This window comes from Pleurodeles waltl, chromosome 3_1 (genome assembly GCF_031143425.1).
Source record: "Pleurodeles waltl isolate 20211129_DDA chromosome 3_1, aPleWal1.hap1.20221129, whole genome shotgun sequence".
NCBI lineage: Eukaryota > Metazoa > Chordata > Amphibia > Caudata > Salamandridae > Pleurodeles > Pleurodeles waltl.
In genome coordinates, this window is record NC_090440.1 from 1,709,795,745 (window position 1) to 1,709,807,821 (window position 12,077).

At 42.7% G+C, this 12,077-nt stretch overlaps 1 protein-coding gene across 1 annotated transcript in view; it reads right to left on the reverse strand.

Moving 5' to 3' along the window:
• Window positions 1–12,077, reverse strand: part of COL6A3 (collagen type VI alpha 3 chain) — a 291,731-nt gene that overhangs the window by 101,790 nt on the left and 177,864 nt on the right. The window contains exons 28-30 of the mRNA XM_069225565.1: window positions 4,934–4,996; window positions 3,121–3,183; window positions 2,156–2,206 (exon numbers count right to left, since the gene is read on the reverse strand). Coding sequence (XP_069081666.1) covers window positions 2,156–2,206; window positions 3,121–3,183; window positions 4,934–4,996 — 177 coding nt within the window. The remainder of the gene's footprint in view (window positions 1–2,155; window positions 2,207–3,120; window positions 3,184–4,933; window positions 4,997–12,077) is intronic.

Genomic DNA, 12,077 nt, shown 5'->3' on the forward strand with positions numbered 1-12,077 from the left:
AAAGCTAAAATCAGAACACATATTCTATGAGTTTCCAAATACCTTCCTCATCCATCTCAGTAAATCATCCTGACATGTAGATTGAAATGTCTACTTCCAACACCAGCAGTAGTCTGTTAGTTAACTCCCTAGTAAGCAACTGCAAATTTCGAGACAAAACTGAGGCACTCCTAAACGCCATTCTGTTGGAATTGGAGCTGTTGAATTTTAACCTTTCCTGAGGAGCAGGCTGAAAAAAATTAGTACTGAGATGTTAATCCAGGTACAAAACTGGTGAGGTTCAAATTAGAGGAGAGACACAGGTTGAAAGTAATTTGAGGTATAATGTATTTTTGAAGGGGGTAAAAACTGTTTAAAAGGGAGAAGCCTGTGCGCAGGGGAGGTAGGGTGCCTGGGGAGGTATGCCCATGGAGGATTGGATGCAGGCCCAGTGACCAACCACTGGTGCACACGGCCAGAGTCTACACAGACAGCAGGGGTTGTCTCCTTGTTGAGTGTTGGGTGCAGAATCTGGCCCTGTCCTTGGCCGTGCGGCCATGCAGGCAACTCCCATTTGCACACTGCAGCGAGGATTGGATGCCAGCAGAGGGTTTGGCACTGGGTCTAGCCATGAGGCCAAGTCCGATAGCCAACCACGCTGTGCAAGGCCTGAGGGCTTGCGTAATGTGTATTGAGCACTACAGAGGGTTGGGTACTTGGCAAATTTAGAATATGACCAAAAACTCCAGAAGTTCACTCAAAAAACAGAAAGGTGAAAGTGATGTTAAAGTTAGGTGCTGAAAAAAACACAGGAACTAACGGTAAAAACCCGGAAACCACTGAAATATGCCACTTATTGTTTCATCAACTAACTATAAGTTGCTTCTCCATAATGCACTGCTTATGACCGCATACATTATGTCACTCATAGCATGTAAAATTACATCATTGGTGACATTTCTCATCAGATTTAAAGAACAATATTGTTAAAATTACTAATCAGTACTGCAATCCTTAAAGGTGTATGGGCCTGCATGCTCTTGACATTTTGGGAATTTCAAAGTTTACTGTCCACTAATTGCATTCTTCTCATTTTTTTTTCTTTTTTTTTCCCAGTTCTGGGTAACTATGTGCTATCCTTGGTGACTTAGAACTGCTCATAGAGCCTCCACATTTGACAGAACATGCAAACGTTTAGCTGACTTGTAGCTCGCGAAAATATATCTATATTTTAACTGTTTGAAGCCCATCTGACATATTTTTCGATTGCTAATAATGCCCAAACTACTGGATAGTAGCACTGCAGCAACACACAATTTAGTTATTTTTGTAAATGTCTTATATGATGAAAAGATACTGATGGCTGGATTGAAGGAGTTCTAAACACTGGAGACACCCCCCGAGAAATGTACTGGTATATTTTAATGATGGGATTTCGAGAAGGAGCGCAGGGGTCCAAATTTGTTTTTGGTCACCTGAGATAGTTGATTTGCGGTTTACATGGTTTGAGGAGCAGGGTTGAAGAGCCTTGTGAGTAATGCAAGCTAGTTTATAGATACGTCTTGCTTTGAAGGGGAGCAAGTTCAGGGTGGGTTACAATGGAGACATTTGATCAAACTTTCTTGTGTCAGTAGGTAAGTATAGTTTGGGGATTTGTATGAGTATTGAGCGTTTGCAGCCCATTCTTGCTTTCACTAGGACTTGAATCATTTGTTTTTTTAAAATAATATCCTGTTATTTCTGATGTGAAGGGTCGTTTCTGTTGTGCCAGTTCTCACTAATGGTTGTATGTGTATGTGTGCTTGTAGGTTTATATGCTTGTCCGCTAAAAAGTCCAGTGGTTTGGCACATCCACGAATGGCTGAGTGGACGTTCAGCACTGACAATGCCCTTAATCAGCATTGTATGGCACCCATGCGTTATCTTGTGGAACCGTTTTAAACTCTCGGATCAGCTTATCAGAGGCTGTGCATGTTGCTTTTACATCTTGATCAGGCCTATTGGCTCATGAGCCATAAGCCACAGTTATAACAATTTATTTGCAATTGCAGAGTAGGCATTGAGCGGGAACCTCAACTCATGTCAATGAACACATTACTTCTGTGTCTCTAGCTAACACACCAAGCCACAATTGCATTTGCCTATCATTAAGCAGACACACAAGACAACATTTTACCTTTTTGCCTTTGGGTCCTGGTCTTCCAGCGCCATCTCTGCCATCATCACCCTAAGAAAGGCAAACAAACCCATTAAATGACAAAGACTACCGAACAAAATACTTCCTAACTAGCCCATCCATGAGAAGTCCCTGAGAAATAATGGGGAATATTGAGTAGATTTGGAAGATTGCCTTTGCTGTACAGTTGGGGAGGAGGTTTAATTACTGTATAGAACCCAGATATTGAGTCAATGAGCCATTCTAATTGGCATTTGTTTTAAAAGCACTTTCCTGGAATGCCGTTACCTGTGATATAGCCACTATTGTTACTTTATGAACTATGATTGTAATGTTAATAATCAGACTAATAGCACAATTTAAATGTTACTAAAATAAATAATCTTCAAGACTCTTCACTGATGACATTTGATATATTTGTGCATTCAATATCTGACAATCTAATCCTAGTAAGGAGGCAAAAGGGTGGCATTGCCTTTTCATTTTGGGTGCTTTTTGGGTGATGCCAACTGCAGCTCTCTCACGTAGACAAACCAGCCTTTGGTGCTAGTAGTGCCCTTTCGTCAACCCTCCACAGTGTGGATATATGATCCATAAATCAACTCTTAAAAAGTCACAGTGTGGAGAACTAACAGTCTGCCAAGACCACAGGTAATTAGGACCATGATCTGCAAATTGTTCTGAAAGAACTTTAAACTGTGTAGCGAGTAGCGTCAAAGGTTAGTTTGAATGGGTTACAAATAAAGGCCACATTTGTTGGAAAAAAGCACATGTTGGCCTAACGTGAATCCAACCTTCAACAATATTTCCAGACCTTACATTGTGCTATATGCAATATATCATAAACCCTGAGCAGCACAGAAGAGCTTGATGCTGTAATTCAAAGTTAAAAAAGACACAATATTTTAAAAAAGAGTACGCCAGGGAAAATGGGTGAATATTGAATGATATGCAAGAGTGCTTACAGTCTCTCCACGAGGCCCAAGTGGTCCTTCTACTCCCTTCACTCCGGGATCTCCAGGTTCACCCTGAAAACAGAATGCATTCATTTAATAGTAGTTATCCAAATTTCAATTTCTGCTGGGCTGGTGGATACCAGATATTGCAGGACAAAATAGTAGCATGACACCCTTATGAACCCCAGTAGGCTGTTGTTTATGTAATACACGAGACACGTGCACAGTGCCAGTGCTCTGCATCAAACACCTACTGCTAGACACAGTCCCAAATTTCATAGTTGTACCACAAGAATAGCAGATCAGAAACAGATTCTGCATCACGTACTGCTTCTTTTTGAATCAAACATATGTGCTACTGCAACTCACCATTTCCAGGAAAACCTTCAAGTTAGTCCTTAATAGTGTTTCTACCACAGACCAACATTGGCAGGACTCTCTTTGGATTTCCCGTTCAACACTGTCTTTACTGAAAGTTTAACGTTTGCAACTTGTGACTATGGGGGTGATTCTCACCTCCGCCGCCCGCCAGAGTTCCCCCCTCCAAAATACCGCTCCGCGGTCGAAAGACCGCTGAGGGTATTTTGGGTTTTGCACTGGGCTGGCGGGCGACCGCCAAAAGGCCGCCCGCCAGCCCAGTGCAAAACACCTTCCCACGAGGACACCGGCTCAGAATTGAGCCGGCGGAGTGGGAAGGTGCGACGGGTGCTGTTGCACCCGTCGCGTATTTCAGTGTCTGCAAAGCAGACACTGAAATACAAAGTGGAGCCCTCTTACGGGGGCCCCTGCAGTGCCCATGCCATTGGCATGGGCACTGCAGGGGCCCCCAGGGGCCCCACGACACCCCATACCGCCATCCTGTTCCTGGCGGCAGAGCCGCCAGGAACAGGATGGCGGTATGGGGTGTCAGAATCCCCATGGCGGCGCAGCGAGCTGCGTCGCCATGGAGGATTCTTATGGGCAGCGGAAAACCGGCGGGAGACCGCCGGTTTTCCTCTTCTGACCACGGCCAAAGCGCCGCAGTCAGAATGCCCTGCGGGGCACCGCCAGCCTGTTGGCGGTGCTCCCGCCAACCCTGGCCCCGGCGGTCCATGACCGCCGGGGTCAGAATGACCCCCTATGTCATTTCTTGTGAACCTTTGGGTCTGCCCTTTTAAAGTATTGGTCATAATTCAAAAATCATGCAGTGTGTTCAAAATGTGACGACATCTTAATTTCAACATCTTTCCTGACACTAGTAGAAGACAGAAAGATTAGCAGGCCTTCAAGGGAATAAGACCTGCCTCAACTGCCCCATGCATTATAGGCCTAGGCTAGTCAGGTGTGTCCAGATTCCATCTCTGATGTTGCTGTCATGTAAGGCTTTCTTTATTCAACAAACTGATATCTCTTCAATGACACAGCTTTATGTCCCAAACTAAGCAAAGCTTATGAAAGGCTTATTTGTGGTGAACTGCAAACGTGTAAGCTGCAAACAAGACAAGGCGGGTTCCAGGATATTTCATAAGCCTCTGTTTTTTTCTTTAAACAGGGGTTAGTGATTTGTGCACACATTCCTACAAGAGGAAAGCGGTAGATATAAAAAAAACTAAAAAGTGGAGAATGTATTTCCCACATTGAGTTATTTTGAAGCAGAGGCAATTTCAGTCGTGAGCCAGCCACCATTAAGCTTTTTGGAGTTGAAAAATCAGGAGTATCCCACCTAAATCAGGTCTATTGGCATGTATGAATGTGGCAAGCCCCCCAACGGTCATTTAATCAACTGATTGTAAGGTTACACAGTTATCAGAAACGTGCTCTTAATGTAGAAAGTCAGACATACCTTTTGCCCAATTGGTCCAAGTCTGCCACGATCACCCACCACTCCTGGGATACCTGCAGAACCCTAGGTAAGCAAGATAGAAGATTTCAGTTCACAATACAGTATCACATAGTGCAATATAGATAAGGGGTTTTGAATCAGCTATGGTAGCCCTGCTATCCTCTACCGGAGAGAGACTAAACAAACACTGGTCACAGTTTAAAAAAATAGTACAGATTCCAGGAAGGATTCAAGTATAACACAAGCCTTGAGAGGAGCATAAATAAAGCAGTTGCTCTAGTGACTGGTGACCCTGATGAAGCAGGTACACCCCAAAACACGTGTTAACTGGTAATCTCAACACTGGCTGCTAATATTGAAACTGGCTTGGCTGCTATTAAGAAACTTGAAGGTTGCTCTATGTGTCTGTACATGCAGATACCACCAATCAGATGATTATATGGATTCTTGTATTTACATCAAAACCTTGCTTGATACATAAATTCCTGTATTTGAAACAATTATGGTATATTATAAGAGAAGATTAATGGAACAATAAATTATTTTTTAATGACACATTGTATCTGTAGAATATTTTTGATACTGAATGAGCTTGTGTTACAGTGTACTGTTTGTGTAAACAGCATCACATAGTGTTTGAGTCATAAAATACGACAGTCGACTGGTAATGGAGCTGAAGAACTGCATTTAGGGCCTGATTACTACTTTGGACGAGGTGTTAATCCATCCCAAAAGTGACGGTAATGTGACGGATATACCACCAGCCGTATTACGAGTCCATTATATCCTATGGAACTCGTAATACGGCTGGTGGTATATCCGTCACATTTGGGACAGATTAACACCTCCTCCAAAGTTGTAATAAGGCCCTTTGTGTTCTACAAAAACTATTGCGATTACATAAACCTAAACGTTGTTGCTATGCTTACCTCAAACACTGATGCATAAATCTTAAGGGGCATATTTACAAGTCATGCGCCGTCACTTTCCTTGACATTTCGGCGGCGCAGCGTGCAGACCCATATCTATGAGGCCACGCAAAGCCACTATGCATGGTTTTTCATGGCCTCATAGATATGGAGTAAGGCAAGACAGTGCAAGTCACTGTGTTGCTTTTGCTGTGCTTCAGCAAGGCATTCTATGGGCATTGCGTTTGGTTTTCCCACACAACACCCAATAGTTTTGACACATTCCCAGATTTACAAGGCTATGAAAACCTGATAATGCATCAAAACGTTATGCCTCCCCCGGGGAGGCGTAACAAGGAGAAATATCTTTATTTCTCCTTGTTCTTTCCTCTTTCTATGTGTGCTGCAGAACATCATCCTTGTTTTTTCCTCGTTCTATGTTTGCTGCATTCTGCAGCACACATAGAAAGAGGAAAACTTCTCCATGGTTTGTGTTTGTGCAGGAAGGTGTTGTTTCCTGCAAAACAAAATCCTGCATGCAACACAGACACTCTTGCACCATAAGCCAAAAGGGGGTAGGCGGAGGGAGAAAGGATAGGTATGCACTGTAATTCAGAAATAGGTGCATTTGTGGCCTTTCCCTGTGGAGTTCAGCAGAGGAGCAAAGTTACTTGCTGTGCTGCCCTCTGCCACTATTCTTGTAAATATGTCCCTAAATATCGTGACAGGTGGTAAAACCTAACCCTAACAGACCCTTGATTGCATTTAATGTGATGACTTTTGCTCTCCCTCTCACAAACCTAAATGCAATGCATCTGCATTTTGCATTTGTCTTAATAGCATTTTGGTGCAGTCCAGGATAAAACTATTGGGCAACAACTGGTTAGCTAGTTTTAGTTCGTTTAGGTATTTATACAAAGTGAACAACAACGTAGAGTACTTTGCAGGTGAAAACCCAAACTCACTTAACATAACCAAAGGATCACGTTTTAAAAATGAATAACTACAAGGATAAAATCCCCTGATCATCGAGACCAGTACACGCCCAAGTCCTGGTTTCGAATTTCAGCAATTCAGATTCTTGGCATAAGTAAACTGGCATGGAATTCTAATTTAAGGCCAATTCAATGGAAAAGGACCTACCACCATTGGTCTCTAAGCAGAACTTAGGAATTTCTACAGGAAACATGTTTCTAGACCATAAATAGCAGCTAGGAGAGCACCACCTAAATCTACGGTGTTGCAGGAACCATGCAGAAGATAAAATCTGATCTAGAAAGACCTAGTAGATAGAAATTCCATATAAAGGGTAGGGTGAGATCTTTATCCCTAAATCTGAAAGCCTAGAAAGAAGAATGAGGTGACTCACAGTGTCAGAAGCCACCAAGAGGTCTAAAAGACTAAAGGCAGCTGAAATGTTTGAATGTGCATAACGATGTAAGTCTTCAAGAGGAGGTACAACTATTACATCTATGCTATACCGTAGGAGAAATCCCATCTGAGATGGATGTACAAGCCAACTGGCTTCTATAAATTCAGAAACAGAAGACAGCCTTCTTCAAAAGGTTATCCAAATATGGTAACTAGCAGATGGGGGCAATAGTTTTCCAGATTATTCGGGTGAAGGGAAGGCTTCTTTAGCAAAAGAGTCACAAAGGCCATATTCAGAGGCACTGGGATGAGTTCCTAACTGTAGCTCTTTGCCACGTAGACTTCAGCATTGTATACATTTTGTGCCACTTACCAGGTAGAGGCCCTCAATGTCATATATATGATTTACTCAAAAAAACGAATGCAGCAAAATCAACCTCATTCATAGGATGAAACCAGTAGCTGGAGGCCCTCTCTCAACAGTAAAGGGGAAGTGCATTGAGCTGTTGATGACGCAGAAAAAGAGGGTCCAACATATATTCATATATCATGTAACCAAAATCGTATAATGTAGTGTGATTTTAGTGAAGAAAATAATGTACGTGGGAAATTGTGCCCTCTGAGTAGTTCGCCAATATTATAAACATGCTTTATTAATCATGAAGAATTGAAAATTGTAGTAATCCGTCATAATTGCAAATGTGTGCCATGATTTCTCATTGAAACTGTTTGTGCTTAGCTTAAATTTAGTAGAGGCTTTGGCCTAGTTGCCTGGTCTCAAATTCTAACTGCGTGGCTTTTCCTTGAACTAATGTAACATATATTCTTGCTTGAAGTTGTATTTTTCCAGTAGAGATGACTAATACACTTATCTCCAAGGTTTCGTACTAGGCCAGTTTCATCCCCTTTGAAGCAAGGTCAGTCTCTGCAGGTGCGGACAATGAGGGTACAGATACCAAAATAATTGGCAAGTCATGTTGCAACTTGTGTTCCAAGGCTCCAAGGACAATGTATGCATGAATGAGTACTAGTAGAAAGAAATTTTTCATTGGTCAATTTGAAGCCATCCTATGAACCCTCCAATGGAAGACCCTGCAGAATTTGGAATGTTTCTTACTTAAACCCACTGGACAAAGAGAAGTCAGCCATTTTCCTTGATGCCATCTTTGAAGCCAAATACCAGACGCCATCTTAGACGACATCTTGATGCCCTTTTCTCTATTCCAGAGAAAGAGACTTTGAGAATTCTCACCCTAGAGACTTTAACTTTAATTTGCCCCATCTTGCCCATGCAGTAACTTTGTCTCATTCTCCTTGCTGCTGCAAGGAAACTTGCCCTTAACTTTGCCCCTTTGAAATTCTGCCCCATGCTGATCGAACCGGTACCTGAAGGACAAAGACTTTCTTGAATGCTGATTGTAATTGGTAAATATGAAAGGATAATTGTATTATGCATTGTATTTTTCCCTTTAGGTACCAACTGCTATTTTGATAGGGCCCAAGCTAGAAGTTTTCCAAATTTGTGTCGACTAAATTCGTTTTGCATGAAGCCCCACATGCCAATGCTAATTAGAGGTTAGTCGAGGTATGCACTTGATGCACCATGTTGAATTGAAATCTTGTCATGCTGACCGATGTATGATATTAGTCAAATTCAGTTGCTTATATTAGTGATTTGTATTGCCATAACTGAATGTATCATTATTCAGATTTTGCGTAGATTGCGTTTCTTCCGTCGTTATGGACAGCTAGTAATGTTCGTATACATATATCATTTGGTTTTGAGACTTATATACATTGTGCTAGCTTTGTTAATATAGGGAAATAAATTCACTAACTTTTAATAAACCGGTGTGGTTATTCATGACTGAAAGGTCATGGTGCGTCGAAATACCAACTGTTATTGATTCCTAATGTGTTATTTCAATCTATTAATTGAGTATTGGCTATCACGTACAACAGTTATTGATTATTGATTTAAGTGACCCGACTATTCAAGGATGAGGAGAGCCCAACTCGGCTAAAAGGTTCACCGACCTCCAACGTGTCCAGGTACAGGTAATTTATAAGGGTTGGACGCGTTAACACTGTCTAGGAAAAGGATGTCTGAATGGATGACATTTTATTCATATCCAAGGCTGCAATAAGAATTTGGCAAGTGCATGTGCTTGGGAGCAACACACAACTCCACGATCACAGAAAAACGTTACAGCCACTGGATTGGGGGCATTGAATATTTTGTTGGAGTAGAATGTAAATTTAGTTCCCCTCATTGTACACTTATTTAGTTGTTTTTTTTACATTCAGTAGATCGCAAAGTGTCTTGAAGTCTGGCTTAGTCATGCAGGAATTCATTTGCCTAGGGCATCAGCTGCAACTGATTTTCATTTCCTTAATTCACCCACTAGGCAAGACACATTTTAGGTTATATTTGCTTTTTTAAATTGACAAGAGAAGGGTGGACCAAAGTGGTCAGACCACAGTAAAGGAAACGGGTGATAAGCTTAACACAACGGTGAATTAGAACAAATAAAGTCAGGAGAATGTCACTTTTTAGGGTTAAAGGGTGGCATGTTATGCTTCACATCAAAAAGAGCAAACAGGTAAAGAAACCTAACAGCCAGGGGTGTGGTAGCGAGACTGAAATTAATATTAAAGGTTTCTTAGTACTATGACCTATCAATACTAGTCCCCTGTGAGGCTAATATGTAATAGGTCACCAAGTCATTCAAGGGAGGTCTGTAGACCAACATGAACGACTGGAATGAATGAAGTAGGTCTTTAAATTTGACCTTAGGGGTCTAGAGAGAGGGATTACAAATGGAATCCAGTTTTCACATTTTCCAAGTGTTTTTAAGAAGAAATTCTAAATTGCTACTTTTCTTATCTGGGCTGTGCATTTCAAGTGGTGTATAGTTCTGGGTATTAATGGCAATAAAATGTGCATCATGAAGTTGGTAAAAAAAGTTCTTGGTAATGGCCATCACATCTACATTACATCCAATAACGGCCCGCTGTGGACTTTTCAACAGAAACCCCGTCTTCCGCCTTGGCAGTTGGCCTGTCCGATTTAGATGTTGGTGGTCCCATAGGCAAAAGAGTGCCAAATAAATGCTGGCATCACAGTGACATTACATTCACACCCATTGACTATGGCCATCTGTGCACATTGCAAAAGGCACATGTATCTGTGATGTTGTGCTTCCAGTTGTGTACATGAGTCAGTACTTCTATGTGTAATCATGATTCTTTCGGCTGGTTGAGGCAAAGGGAGCTTGGGTGGGTAATGTGGTTGTGTCGGTATGCGTGCCATTTTCAGGAGGGTTCAATGTTGTGTTCGTTTGGGTGTGTGTTGTGTTTCTGTCTGCAACATTCAGGTGAGTGTTGTTGTGTGGTAGTACTTGTCCTAATGTATGTAGTTGTGTTTGTGTGTGTGTTTGCTTGCGTAACTGAGTGTGTAATTATGTTGGTTGTTGTGGTTGTGTGGTGTGTGGGTACAGTGTCAATTATGTGTGTGTGTTATGTCATGGATGTGTGGCAATGTGTGTTTTTGTCATGTACGTGTTGTGTGGTGTTGGAATGGCACTGGATTATTGTGTGTATGTGGTGTGTTGTGTAGTGTGTAGTGCAGGTACAATGTGTGTGTCTGTGAGACTTACCTCTATTGCATTGCCACTGCCATTGTACGATGTCAATTGGGTCCAGCAATGGGATCCCTCTGTCAGCAAACTGCAGCCAGTACTGCAGGACTGTAACATCTAAGTATGGCACATTGGGAACCCGCCAGCCTGATGGCTAGGGAGAACACTTCGTTGTGGCGGTCTGCAGCTCAGCCGCAATACATCTAAATAAGGCGGGCAGAACACTGTCAACTTGACAGAGTTTTCCGGTCAACTGTAGCGGCGAATTGGCAGTAATACTGTCAAGATCTAAATCAGGCCGTAAATCTTCTATAGCTTGAACGTTCTTAAACGCCATTTGAGCATGAATTCAAAAGACCATGAAACACATATTTTATTGTACAGGGGGGAAGAGATAAGAAGCTCCCGGTTTCTCAATTAAGCGAGGATCCAAATCACTCATAGCCAGAGCTGCTGAATGCTTCTTCAACCCTTGGCAGGGGAAACTGTGTAGGAAAGTCACTCTTTCTGGCATGGTTACCCCCACTTTTTGCCCGTTTATAAGTGTGTTTAGACTGTTTTCACTGCGATCCTGCTAACTCATGCTAACCAGGACCCTAGTGTTTGTGCTCTCTCCTCCAAATTTGGTTGCCTTGGTACACTTTACACTCCACAATTGGTATACTGGTGTACCCACTATAAGTCCCTAGTATACGGTACTTAGGTACCCTGGGCATTGGTACACCTGGCGTCCCCCTTTGGTTGCTGCATCTAATATGCCACCCATGGGAGCCCATGCAAACTGTGTTTGCAGGCCTGCCATTGCAGCCTGCATAAAAAGGTGCATGTTGCCTTTCACTGCTGGTCACTGCACCAGGTCACTGTAAGTCACCCCATGGTAGGCCCTCCTAGCCCAGAGGGCAGGATGCAGGTTCCTGTGTGTGAGGGCACCCCTGCATGAGCTTACTTACCTGTGGTCCAGCTACATAATGTTTGGTGTCAAACATGTCAGAATCATACCCCAATACTAATGCCAGTAATGTTGGCATGATTCTATGCACTCTGGGGGCTCCTTAGAGGTCCCCCTTCAGTATTGCTCCTACCAGTCTTTCAGGGTTTTGGGGGCAGCCCGTGCTGCTGCAGCACCTCAGACAGGTTTCTGCCCTCCTGCTGCTTGACCAGCTCAAGCAGGGGAAGGCAGAACAAAGGATTTCTTGTGGGAGAGGGAGGCAGCATCCTCTCCCT